This window comes from Microtus ochrogaster, linkage group LG1 (assembly GCF_000317375.1).
Source record: "Microtus ochrogaster isolate Prairie Vole_2 linkage group LG1, MicOch1.0, whole genome shotgun sequence".
NCBI classification, from domain to species: Eukaryota; Metazoa; Chordata; class Mammalia; order Rodentia; family Cricetidae; genus Microtus; species Microtus ochrogaster.
Window position 1 is genome coordinate 57,558,200 of NC_022027.1, and position 14,088 is coordinate 57,572,287.

General features: G+C 37.8%; 1 protein-coding gene across 1 annotated transcript in view; it reads left to right on the top strand.

The window, feature by feature from the left end:
• Positions 1-14,088, top strand: part of Ccdc18 (coiled-coil domain containing 18) — a 113,988-nt gene that overhangs the window by 74,727 nt on the left and 25,173 nt on the right. Inside the window, exons 19-22 of the mRNA XM_026785039.1 lie at positions 880-1,043; positions 2,032-2,245; positions 10,137-10,236; positions 10,793-10,909. Of these exons, the coding sequence (XP_026640840.1) occupies positions 880-1,043; positions 2,032-2,245; positions 10,137-10,236; positions 10,793-10,909 (595 nt within the window). The remainder of the gene's footprint in view (positions 1-879; positions 1,044-2,031; positions 2,246-10,136; positions 10,237-10,792; positions 10,910-14,088) is intronic.

A 14,088-nucleotide genomic window follows, 5' to 3' on the forward strand; every position in this document is an offset into this window, starting at 1 on the left:
TTGCATTCCCACCAGCAGTGCAGAAGTGTTCCCTTTCCCCCACAACCTCTCCAGCATAAGTTGTCATCAGTGTTTTTGATCTTGGCCATTCTTACAGGTGTAAGGGGAATCTCAGAGTTGTTTTGATTTGCATTTCTTTGATGACTAAGGATGTTGAGCATTTCCTTAAGTGTCTTTCAGCCATTTTAGATTCCTCTGCTGAGAGTTCTCTGTTTAGGTTTGTACTCCATTTTTTATTGGTTTATTTGATTTTTTTAATTTGATTATTTTTATTGGGTTACTTGATTATTATTTGATTTGATTATTTATTTATTTGATTGATTTTTATATTTGGCCTTTTTTATTTGATTATTTGCTGATGATATGATAGCTTACATAAGCAATCCTAAAAATTCTACCAAGAAACTTCTACAACTCATAAACACTTTCAGTAATGTAGCAGGATACAAGATTAACTCTAGTCACTTTTAAAGCTAAAAAATACAACCTAAGAATAAGTCTTAAATAAAAATGATTGGTTCCATAAAAGTAATGTATTTATGGTAATTTGATTACTTAGCCTCTTAGTTATTATTTTAGATAATTAAAATATCACATGGTTATATATATATATATATATATATATATATATATATAAATGAAACTTTGTAAGGCTATATGTAGTTAGACTGAGAACAATGCTGGCCCTTGAGTGGTGTTGGTGTAAAGAACAATAATACTTCAGTTGGAGTAGTTTTAAAAGTATAGTATGTGACTTATGATTCTGAGTAGAGATCTTGCTAATATTTAACATAATAAATTTTGTAGACTTAAAGTTAGAGAGAAGACTTTTGGTGTAAAGCTTCCAAATTGCCTGTTCTATTGTTTATTTTTAATTAGACAAGCTAAACTTGAGATGGATCAGTACAAAGAAGAGCTGTCTAAAATGGAAAAAGAAATAATACATCTGAAACGAGATGGGGAAAATAAATCCATACATCTTTCTCAGTTAGATATGATTTTAGATCAGACAAAGACAGAACTCGAAAAGAGAACAAATGCAGGTGAGTAACTAGTTAGCTTAATTTGACTTACATAGAATTTTATTTGTGTGTGATGGTTTGAGTCAGAGTGGCCTCCATGGGCTTATATATTTGAATTAGTTATCAGGAGTGGTAGAATTTGAGGAAGATTAGTTGGAGGACGTGTGTTAGTAGGGGTAGTCTCCATTGTCTGCCTGAGTGCCATCATGTTCCCCATCATGATGATAATGAACTAAACTTCTGAAACTGTAAGTAAGACCCCAATTAAATGTTTTCCATCCTAATTGTTGGCTTGGTTATGATTTCTCTTCATAACAGAACATTGACTAAGACATTAATTATATTTAAGTGGAATAAAATCAGCAGTTGGGGTAATGAGGCTAAAAGGGATAGTGTTCAGTATTTTGTGTCTTATAAATTAATAAAAATAGTCTTATTTATTTGTAAAGTTCTATCAGATTTTTTTTTTTTGCCAAGATCTCCTCAGGTAGCAGAGGAAGACAGTGAACTTCTGATCCTCCTACTTCCCCCTCTTTAGTGTTAAAATTATAGACAGGGACCAGCATGCTTTGTGTATGCAGTGCTGGGGATTAGGTCCCAGGCCTTGTGCATTCTAAGCAAGCACTCTATAAACCAAGAGTTTTATAGATTCCAGCTCTCAGATTGAATATTCTTTTGTTCGTATCTTATTTACATGTCCTGTGATAGTGTGCACTTTTGTGTATGTGCATGTAGAGGCCAGAGTTTGATTTTAAGTATCTTCCTAGATTGCTATCCATCTTATTTTTTGAGACAGAGACTTTATGATTGGCAAGGCTCGCTGGCCAATGAGCTCCAGCTGTCTGTCTGTCTCTACCAGCACTTAATAGGGCAATACACAGTCTTTTGTATGGGTGTTTGATATCTAACTGAGGTCCTCGTGATTGCAGGGCTGGTGTTTTAGTAACTGATCCATCTTTCCAGCTCATGGTTTACATATGGTTCTTAAATGATTCTGTATTCTCAACAGTGAAGGAGTTAGAAAGGTTGCAGCACCACACTGAAGCTGAACTAACAGATACCGTGCAGAAACGGGAAGCCCTCGAAACTGAACTGCAGAATGCTCACGGAGAACTGAAAAGTACCTTAAGACAACTACAGGAACTGAGAGACGTACTACAAAAGGCTCAGTTATCATTAGAGGAAAAGTACACTACAATCAAGGACCTCACTGCTGAACTTAGGTGAGTTAGATAGTAAGAAAGGATAACATAATTACAGGCATCTCTGTGATTAATTTGAGTCCGTTGGACCATATCACAAATACTGTTGTTGAATGTCTTGTTTTGTTTTTGGGCATCCCATGATTCATCTAAGCAAGTGAGAGAAGTTACTTTTAGCTGCTAATACTTCTGTCCTCATTCTGTGATCAGTTCCACACTGTCCAAGTAGCTTCCTAAGAAAGGGGGATGGGAATGGAGTAGGTGGAGCGTAATTAAAGGAGGCCCATATGAGCCCATAATAAAGGATAACAAATGTTTATTGGGGATACCCACAAAAAGAAGGCTGCTTCTCGGGAGGCAGAGGCAGGTGGATCTCTGTGAGTTCGAGACCAGCCTGGTCTACAAGAGCTAGTGCCAGGACAGGCTCCAAAACCAGAGAAACCCTGTCTCAAAAAACCAAAAAAAAAAAAAAAAAAAGAAAGAAAGAAGAAGGCTGCTGCATCCTCTGCTCTGTTGCCACTGGGAGCTGCGAACCAAACACCAGCCACCAACTTAGCGAAAAGGGAAAAGTGAAGAGCACACAAGCTTCCTGTCTTTGCTTACAGTACCTCAGACCACGCCCTAATGGGCACCTCCCACTTTGGTCTAATTAAGAGGGTTCTAAACCTATAGCAAAACTATACAATAAGAACAGATATCAAGTATTGTCCAGGAAAATAAAAGGCATAAGCATACACAAAAATAAAACTACAACCAACATAAACAACATCAAGAAAGAAAAACATTCTAAATGTCTAGTCTACGGTAATTAGCAAATAACAGAGATTATTTCAATAGCCGTCCTATCCTGAGGAGTCTGAGTCTTGTACTGAAATGTATTAGCTAAGTTTTGAGATTAAAATAGTTATGACTGTCTAGTCTTCAACCCCATCAAAGACTTGAGAAGGGAAAAAATATTACCTGAGTAAGCAGGAAGTACAAGCAAGCAACTTCAAAAAGGTACAAGAAATGACAGAGACAGCTGGCTACCTAGAAAATCACCCAAAATCTCATTTGCAGTGTTAGAGCAACCAACTTTGGCTAAGGCCTAAAGTATCTAACAGACCATTTTCAGAGGCAGGAAAACTTGAAAGACTGTCCTACCCTGCTTGACAAGGTTCAGTAGTCATTTTTGCTTGTATCTTCCTCGTGCAGTTTGGATAGCATGCATATTGTCAGTAGTCAGAGCAAGGGCAGTTCTTTGCCCGTAGGCCAGTTCTTCTGAGAAGAAAACAAGCTCCAAGAATTCGGTGCCAACATTCTCTTGGGAATAGTCAAATTCTCTCACTTTTGGAATAGTTGCTGTAAGTGTCTCCCAAAAAATTACTGCAAGCTCTTTGCCAGGGTTCACTTCCTTCTCATAAGTTCTTAATTTCATCACTAGTGAGTGGTGCTATAATTTCTGCTGGGTCTATTCCTACTAATTTATGAAGCTTCAATTTTGCTTTTATAATTAACGTAGAGACATGGCCCACACAAATTTTTAATATTTTACTCAGTTTATGTGGTAAACCATTCTAAGACAGTATCTTCCCTCTGTATTAAAACTCTTGAAGGGGAATGTTTGGAGGGTAATAAGACCAGAATGTAGTTAAGATTTAGATCCACACAATCCACATGTGCCTTCTTTAATTTCTCTTCAACAAATATAATTCTCTCTCAGTTTCATCTGATAATTCCCTGGGACTACATAAGTCCTTGTCACCATCTAAGATTTTGTTTAAATTAATCAGGTCATCAGGACATATATCAACAGTGGGCCATACCTTGGAAATGTCTCCTAGCAATCTTTGGCAGTCATTGTCTGCGATATTTGAATCAGAAATTAAAATGTTGTCCATGTAATGGCAAACTATTGATTCAGGAAATTGCTTATATATCATTTTCAATGACTGTTTAACAAAATATTGGCAAAGGTTAGGGCTATTTGACGTTCCCTGTGGGAGAATCTTCTATTCATATCTTTTAGCAGGCTGAGAATTATAATTAAGCACTGTGAAGATAGACCTCTCTTTTTCTTTTTTTTAAAATATTTATTTATTTATTATGTATACAATGTTCTGTCTGTGTGTATGCCTGAAGGCCAGAAGAGGGCGCCAGACCTCTTTACAGATGGTTGTGAGCCACCATGTGGTTGCTGGGAATTGAACTCAGGACCTTTGGAAGAGCAGGCAATGCTCTTAACCACTAAGCCATCTCTCCAGCCCCTCTCTTTTTCTTGTAAAGGTATAGTGAAGAAACAATCTTTTAAGTGAAAAACTGTAAGAGGCTATTCTTTTTTAAAAATTTTTTATTGATATTTATTGAGCTCTACATTTTTCTCTGCTCCCCTCCCTGCCTCTCCCTTCCCTCCTTCAACCCTCCCCCAATGTCCCTATGCTCCCAATTTACTCAGGAGATCTTGTCTTTTTATACTTTCTACTTCCCATGTAGATTAGATCTATGTAAGTCTCTCTTAGTGTTGGCATTGTTGTCTAAATTCTCTGGGATTGTGGTTTGTAGGCTGGATTTCTTTGCTTTATGTTTAAAAACCACCTATGAGTGAGTACATGTGATCATTGTCTTTCTGTGTCTGGGTTACCTCACTCAAAAAAATGTTTTCCATTTTCCTGCAAAATTCAAGCTGTTGTTACTTTTTTCTGCTGTGTAGTACTCCATTGCATAAATATACCACATTTTTTTATTCATTCTTCGATTGAAGGGCATTTAGATTGTTTCCAGGTTCTGGCTATGACAAACAATGTTGCTATGAACATAGTTGAACACATATCCTTGTGGCATGATTGAGCATCCTTTGGATATATACCCCAAAGTGGTATTACTGGGTCTTGAGGAAGGTTGTTTCCTAATTTTCTGAGAAATTGCCACACTGACCTCCTATGGGGCTGTACTAACTTACATTCCTACCAGCAATGCAGAAGTGTTCCCTTTTCTCCACAACCTCTCCAGCATAAGTTGTCATCAGTGTTTTTGATCTTGGCCATTCTTACTGGTGTAAGGTGGAATCTCAGAGTTATTTTGATTTGCATTTCTCTGATGACTAAGGATGTTGAACATTTCCTTTGATGTCTTTCAGCCATTTTAGATTCCTCTGTTGAGAGTTCTAAGAGACTGTTCTTTATGCAGTAGGAAATGCAAAGGAATTCCAGACTGTAGATAGCCCACTGGCTAAATCACCTTATTAACAGATCTTAGATCTGTTACCATTCTTCAGTTTCCAAATTTTTTTAACAACAAATTCAAGAGAATTACAAGGGTTGATTGTTTCTTCAATATGCTGAGCATCTAGTTTTTTTTTTATCATCTGTTTTAGAACCTGAAGTTTCTTTTTTGTTTAAGGCCATTGCTTAACCCATATAGGTTTCTTAGTTAACCATTTTAAAGGTAGGATCATTTGTACCTCTGAGAGTTTGTTAGTTGTTGCTCTGTTTTTGAACAGCCTGAATGGTTGGTGACTGTTTTTTTATAGTACTTTATAATATCCTTCCCAGAATCATGAGTTGGTTTATGGTATAAAGAGTATAGTTCTCTTTAAACTGCTTCCTGCTTTTTGTTGGGTGAAGTAATTTTTTGAGGGGGTGCTCATGGTGACCTTTCAGGGGGTCTTGGTTCATCAAACCATATTAGTCTGGAAGGAATATACAGGTTCTCATCCTCTGAAAATAAAAGGGGAACCTCTTTTCCAAAGCAACAAGTTCTTCGACCCAAAATTATGAAATCATGATACCTTTAATATATATATATTTAGTTTAGCAACCCATACAATGAAATGTCTTTCTGTACTTAGCTCCTTCACAGTCAAAAAATTCAAAGGAAACACAATAATATACATAATCCAGACTCTCTGTGTATATTCTATCTTTATATGGCTTATTTTTTTTCCTTTTAATCTCTGGCTGTCTGTATTCTTTTTAAAGATTTTACCTTTTTAAAAAACCATTTACTTCTTTTTATAACTGTCTATATTATATTTCTTCTCTATCCCAAGCCTACATACATTTTAAAAACACACTGTGTTTCATTTAGAAGTCTTTTATATCTGAATCTCTCCTTGTTGCATATCTGTAATCTTTCCTGACCAGGATGTTTCTTAAAATGCTAAGTGCTTCTTAAGCACCCAAGCAGTGGCATTGCTAGGGGAAATAGAGCCCTGCCTGCTTGCTCTGCCCAGTCCAACATGGTGGTAGAATTTCCTTCAGTGCCTGAGACTGCTGGGTGGGAGCTGTTCTCACCACCTCAACTCTGATAACCAGTTGGCCCATTCTGTCACCAAATAACTTGCAGCATGTTGTCCATAAACCCCATTTAAATGCTTGGCCTCCTGAAAGAGCCAGAGTTCACACAAGCAGCACAGCCCAGAAAGCTGCCATTTACAAATCTTCTTGTTTTTTTTTTTTTTCTGCTACTGCTGAATCATGAAAACCTCGCTTAAAGGAGCCATGGCGTTAAGCCATGCTTAACTCTGTTTTTTGTTTGTTTGTTTTGTGTGTGTGAGTGTGTTTAGAATTCCTTTCCAAGATTTCTCAGGTTTTATATGAATTTAGCTCACACATGTTGGGCGCCAATTTGTTGTAAAAGGCCGCTAGTTAGTTCCCGGCTGCTCAGACCTGAAATAGTCACACAGAAACTGCATTAATTAAATCACTGCTTGACCCATTAGCTCTAGCTTTTTATTAGCTAACTCTTACATCTTAATTTAACCCATCTATATTAATCTATATATTGCCATGAGGCTGTGGCTTACTGGGTAATATTCTCACGTCTGTCTCCAACAGGGCTACATGGCTTCTCTCTGACTCTGCCTTCTTTCTCCCAGCATTCAGTTTAGCTTCCCTGCCTAGCTCTACTCTACACTATCAGGCTAATTCAGTTTCTCTATTAATCAGCTTATCCTAGTCACAGCATACAAAGGGGAATCCCACATCACCAAATAAGCAGGAAGTGCAAGCAAGTGACTTCCAAAAACTGTAATGACAGAAAAAGCTGGCTGCCTCTATAGTCTCCCAGAGTTCTTTTTGTAATGTTGGGGCTCCATCTTCAGCTTATAGGCCCATAATATCTGGCAGACTTTTCACAAAGCAGGAAATTTGAAGATATGTTCTGCCTTGTAATGGCAATGTTTGTCAGTTGCTTTCTTCTGCTGTGTCCCTCAGAATGTCTGGTATAGCTGGATCTTAGGCACTAGATCTATTCCTGAGGAACTGCCACACTGATTTGCTTAGTGACTGTACAAGTTTGCATTCCTGTCAAAGAATAAAGTAAATCCTCTCCTCACATCCTCACCAGCATGAGCTGTCATCTGCTTTATTGATCTTGGCCATTCTAACTATTAGAAGATGGAATCTTAAAAGTAGTTTTTATTTGCATTTCCCAGATAACTAAGGATATTGAACATTTCCTTAAAGGTTTTTCAGCCCTTTGTGATTTATCTTTCGAGAACTTTCAGCCTAGTTCTATACCCCATTTTTAAATTGGATTATTTTTTTCTTGATTTTTTTCTTTCTTCCTTTTTTTGATATTTTAGATATTAGTCCTTTACTGGATGTAGTAGGTAAGATCTTTTTACATTCTGCATCTTGCTGCTTTGCTCCAGTGATATATCCTTGTCACTAAGAAGCTTTCAGTTTCCGGAGGTCCCATTATTTGTTGTTCTTTGTGCCTGTGTTGATGGTGTCCTGCTCAGAATATTTTTTTTGTGCCAATGAGTTCAAGCCCATTCTCCACTTTCTTTTTTGTCAGATTCAGGGTATATGATCTTTTGTTTTTATTTTGTTTGGTGTTGAGTTTTGTATGGGGTGATAAATATGATTTATTTGCATTCTTCTTCACATGGCCATTTGGTCTACCAGCACCCGTTATTAAAGATGCTGTTTCCAGTGTGTATTTCTTGCTTCTTTATAAAAATATCATGTGTCCATAGGTTTGTGGATGTAAGTCTGGATTGCCTGGCTGCTCCTGGGCTGAGGGTGATAATGGTGTGGTTGTAATGGAGCACAGGAAGAATGAGTGTTGCCTGCCTGAGTCTCACCCAGAAATGCCCCCCATTGATCCCTGGCAGAGATGCTTCTAGGTGTCAGCGACTGACACAGAGGAATGAAGGTGGAAATACTCGGTTTATTTATTTCTGTGTCCATAGGTGGATGTGTGACATGTGTCATGATGCACACGGGCAGCTCAAAGGGCAGATGGTGATGATCAGTTCTTTTCCCCGCCATATTGGTCTCAGGGGTTAAACTCAGGTTGTCAGGCTTGGCAGCAAGTGTGTTTTCCTATTGAACCATCTTTCCAACCCTTTTTAGTGGACATTTTTAGAGGCATCTCAAACTCAGCCAACACTTTCATATATTTTCCTATAAGTCTGCCTTCCTGTCTTTCTAATATAATTGCTCAACCAGAAGGCTGTAGCATTATCCTCTTCTGTTTTATCCAGTTTTCTAGCAGGTCTTGTCAACCTTATTTCTGAAACATATTCTAAAACCCATGGACTTCCTGTTAACACTGTGCACAGTCCATTGTTGTTTCTTCTGTGGTGTACAACTGGGTCTTCATAATGGGCTCCTTATGGTCTTCATTTATTGCTAATCCACTTTCCACAGGATTCATTATGTTTCTGATTTCAAGCATAAATCATATCATATTGATTTCTTTTTAGATTTCTGATAGCTTTCTAAAACATTCTCAGTAAAATCTTAAGTCCTTTTGGAAATGAAAAACTGAAGTATTGAGACACAATTTCATTACTCAGTAGATCAGCCCTTGCATACCAAGTGTTGGGAAATATGTAGAGAAGTGAAATTCTGATTCATTGCTGATAGGAAACAAAAGTGGTGATAGCCACTGTGGGAAAATAATTGTAATTTCTCAATGAGTTAAATATAAAATTATCATTTAGTATAATAATTTCCTAGTTATATCTAAAAGCATTGAAGGTGGATATTTAAACAAAAATTATACAAATGTTCATAGCACCTCTGTTCATAATAGCCAAAAAATGGCAAGAAACCAATTTGCCACAATGATGAATGAATAAAGAAAATATGATGTATCCATAAAAGGAGTATTATTAATTCAGAAAATGCACTAAAATAGTGATAATCCATGCTACAAAGTAGAGGAACACTAAGAGCATTATGCTAAGAGAAGCTAGACACATTTAGTAAAATTTGGTTATATGAAATTTCCAGAATTGATAGGTTCATAGAGATAGGAAAGATTGGTGGTTGTCAGGAGCTAGAAGACAGAATATGAGAAAAAAAATGATCCCTGAAGCATATGGTATTTCCTTTTGTTGTACAAAAAAATGTACTGCAAACGGATAATGGTGATGCTGCATAACATTGCAAATGTAGTTAATTCAGGTGAATTATGCATTTTCAAATGGCTAATAGGCTATTTTATGCTTGTTTTACCACAGAACACAGTTTTCAAAAACTCAGGTCTATAGAATACCGAGCCCTATATAAGATTCCTAATTTCCTGGCCTCATTTCATACTGCCTTTCTCTGTTCTGTTTTGGTGTGTGTGCATGCATGTATGATGGGTGTGTGTGCATGTTCCTACATGTGGAAGCACATGGTGTGTATGGATGCAGGTAGAAGTCAGAGTGATGTATGTGTCTTCCCCAGTTCCTCTATATTGTCTCTATTAGGATAAGCTGCCACCGTAATTGCTCAGAGAACCCATTTCTGTGTGAGTTGACTTTTGTTTTCAGTCACTTTTTTTATACATTGTTCCTTTGATTTAAATCCTTTCAGTCTGAATTAACTACAGTCTGTTGCTTTTAATTTATGGAAACAATAACTCAGTTTACCTACCTTTAAAAATTATAGTACTTATATTATCTGCTTTATCTTTTTCTTTTGACAAATTTTAGAGAATGTAAGATGGAGATTGAAGACAAAAAACAAGAACTCGTTGAAATGGATCAGGCACTTAAGGAGAGAAACTGGGAGCTAAAGCAGAGAGCAGCTCAGGTTGTTTTTTCCTAATTATATTTGAATAAAAATTTTTACCATGGGACAATTATGAAGGGTTTTACAAGTCACCAATTTTTGTTTCTGGTTATAAATATTTATAAAGTTAGAAATAAATAGATTTTTTAGTTTATAGTCCTTCAAATGCTGGCAGTGTAGATGCCTGGCTGAAAGTTCTTTACCATGAAACTCCAACTCAGCCTGACCAGTAAGTTTTGTGTGTAAGGGTTCGCTTGCTACCCTTTAGATTTTTTTAAATTCTGTATCAAAGAATATGCAGTTGAACATGTTGCTGTGACCTAAATGTTGGAAAAACAAAGCATTATTTAGCAGTTTTTATTCCAATATAAATTGAAACCTGAGTCATTTTCTTTTATTTTCCATTTTAACTTTCTATAATGTATAATACATATGAATTCAAATCCTACTTGAAACAATGCTTTATTTGGGATAAACTTATCATGTGTTGATACCTGTTGTAAACGTGTGTTCCAACCACACCAGTGTTTGCATTGTAATAAAATGGAACAACTAGCTTGATATTTCTTGTATTTAGGTTGCACATTTGGATATGACCATTCGTGAGCACAGAGGAGAAATGGAACAAAAAATAATCAAGTTAGAGGGTACTCTGGAGAAATCAGAATTAGAACTTAGAGAATGCAACAAACAGGTAATTATCTTAAAATCAACACCATTAAAATCAGAGTGTTCTTGTTTGTGATGACGCCTGTTGTTGTGCTGCCCAAATTGACCTTGAATTCCTATGCCCAGTCACCCCACACATAACACTGTAGGACCCAAGGCAGCTTGGTACACACCTGCCATGACAGGCTCTATAGACCAACAGGAAGATAGGCCTGAGTCTCAGTTTATCCTAAGGCAAACCTGGTTCCAAGAAAGATCACAAACTGAGACCACCCACCTTCCACCCAGTAACAGATTATCCAAAGAAAGTTCCTAACTTGATGTCCCTTAGCCCAGCACACACCCATCTCCTGTTTGTCAGGGCATCCCTAGACAAATGTCAGCCCATCAGGGGTCCTGGACCTTAGAAATTCCTCTGCTCTTATAAAAACCCATCCCAACTCAGGGCTCTCTGATTGCACCAATACGTTGGGCACGCGGAGTCCGAATTCACGACCTTGAGTTAGAGTAAAGGCTCTTTGCTTTTACATATGGGACTCAGTCTCCTTGTTGGTTTTTGGGGGACTCTGCAGATCTGGGCATAACAATACTGAACATGGTTGTATTTTATAGAATGCACGTGATCGAAACACTGGATACGTTTATTAGTCTTGTGTATTCACTTTACTATTCATTTTGTCAATATATGTATATACTTACCATAATATGTACATGTTTGATTAGCTATAAATTTTACTGGGAGGATTTATAAGTAATTCTAGAATCTAATTGAAATAAATCATGTGGGAAGGAAGAACTGTGTTCTCTATATTTTTATCTTACATGTATATTTAAAATTATAAAGTGTTTTATTTGTTTAGTGTACTTGTATAAAATACTGATAGAAACATTTGTTGATGGGAGGAAGTATGAGACTTATTCATAAAATAAGCCAAGGAATGCTAATATAAAAGGAATGGATAAAAAGAATTTTAAAAAATGAGAGACAATGGTACTTGTAGCCATAGGATAAGCCCATATTCTCATAAGCCTTAAATGAAGTTGGAGTATTTGATTCCTCATGTATGATAAGTCATCATTGGAAAAGAAACAGAGGGCTATGCTAGGTGCCATCTTCAGAGGAGAAACTGAGCTGCTGTGGACTCATATAAACCATGAGCAACAACAAGCCAGGGAACCTTGTGGCCACAGTCCGGGTGGGGAGTAGTTGCATTTAGACAAGATGGACAGGATAAGACAGGGACATGATGAGAACTGCCATGTGGCGGGAAGCTTAGACTATGAGTATAGTACCTTTGTCCTGCCCTCTGGGGAGGAGCAGACTCAACATCTGGGATAACTGAAGTGAGTTAGCCCCAGGCCTGTAGTCTTCCAGGGATTGCCCTTCTTCCCTGTGGTTCCCACTAGCGGGGCTGTAAACTGAAGTTCCGTTCCAGTGGACGGACTCAGTTCCCAAAGGATCTTTCCTCCTGTAGGGTATTGTTGAACAGGCTTAAAACTTGGACTAGCCAGATTCACTCAGGAGAATTAGTAGTGTCATGGCACGGGGGCCCGAGGAAAGAAGACTCAGAGATACTTTAAGAATGAATTTAGCATCTGGTGGTGGTGGCGCACGCCTTTAATCCCAGCACTTGGGAGACAGAGGCAGGTGGATCTCTGGGAGTTCGAGGCCAGCTTGGTCTACAAGAGCTAGTTATAGTACAGCTAGGGCAGTTATACAGAGAAACCCTATCTCAAAAAATAAAAAATAAAATAAAAGAATTTAGCCTTTCTTGGATGCAGGTGATTTTCCAGTCTTCCATTCCCGTTTCCTCTCTGGGGGACTGGAAGGCCACCCCAAGAGACTTAGTAGCCATGAAACCTGGGATTTTTATTATTTGCATTATTGCATCAGTGGAGAGGTTTATGGGAGTGCAAAAACTTTTCAGTTATGTAAAGGGAAATAAACTTCAAAATAAAAGCAAATATTGTTTGTTTACTCTCATGGATAGGGTCATTTCAGAACAGAACTATGGGGTTGGAGACGTGGCTCAGTGGATAATTGCACTTGCTGCTCTTGCAGAGGACCCAGTTTGGGTTCTCAACCTGCCCATGGTGGCTCACAGCTATCCTTAATACCAGTTTCAGAGGATCTGATGCTCTCTTCTGACCTCCATGGGTACCTGACATGTCTGTCGTGTACAAATATACAGGTAGCCAAACACTCATACATAAAAGTAAGTCTACATTAAAATTTAGAAGAGGAAGTAGCCAAAGTAGATGACCAGAGATGTTAAGAGGAGGTAATTGAGGGTAAGTAACTATGAGTTAGCAAAGTACAAGAATCTCTCTCTTGAAATTATATACAAAACCATTTTTATATGCTAACTAAAGGGAAAATTATGATTTAGCTTCTCATCTTTTAGTGGATTTTAAGTGTTCATAGAATATATAATCATCTTATTAAGTAAAATTCTAAATTATGTTTGTCTTAAGAAAGGTTGGTTTGTTTTTTTGTTTTGTTTTGAGAAAGGGTTTCTCTATGTAGCCCTAGCTGTCCTGTAACTAACTTTGTAGACTAGACTGGCCTCAATCTCATGTAGATCTGCCTGCCTCTGCTTCCTGAGTTCTGATACTAAAGGCATGCATTACCATACCTGCTAGGAAAAGTACATTTTAGATGTTTAGTTTTATTTTATGTGAGTGGGTGTTTGTGCATCATCTACCCAGAAGGGGGCACTAGATTCCTTAGAACTGGAATTACATATGGTTGTGAGATGTCATGTAGGTGCTGGGAAAAGAACCCAGGTTCTCTGCAAAAGCAGAAAACTGTGCTCTGAACCACTGTGCCATCTCTTTAGTGTTACCATTTGTGGTGGCAGGTGACTGGAGGCTGGAGTGGTGGGAGACAGACAATTATGCCATATGGCGAGAGCTTGGGCATAGAGTTTATTTAGTGAGTATTGGGAGCTTATAAGGGAAAGGGGTTATGGAGGCAGGGAGGGAGAGAAAGGGGGGGACAGAGAAAGAGAAGAGGGAGGAAAAGGGAGGAAGGGAGAAGCAAAGGCTGCCTGATGTGAGGTGTCCTTTTATATATGTGTTGCTTTTATTGGTTGATGAATACAGCTTTTTAAGGGCCAGTGGCTTAGAAGAGTAAAGCCAGGTGGGAAATCAGGAGAGAGAGAGAGAGACAGAGAGAGACAGAGAGAGAGAGACAGAGAGAGA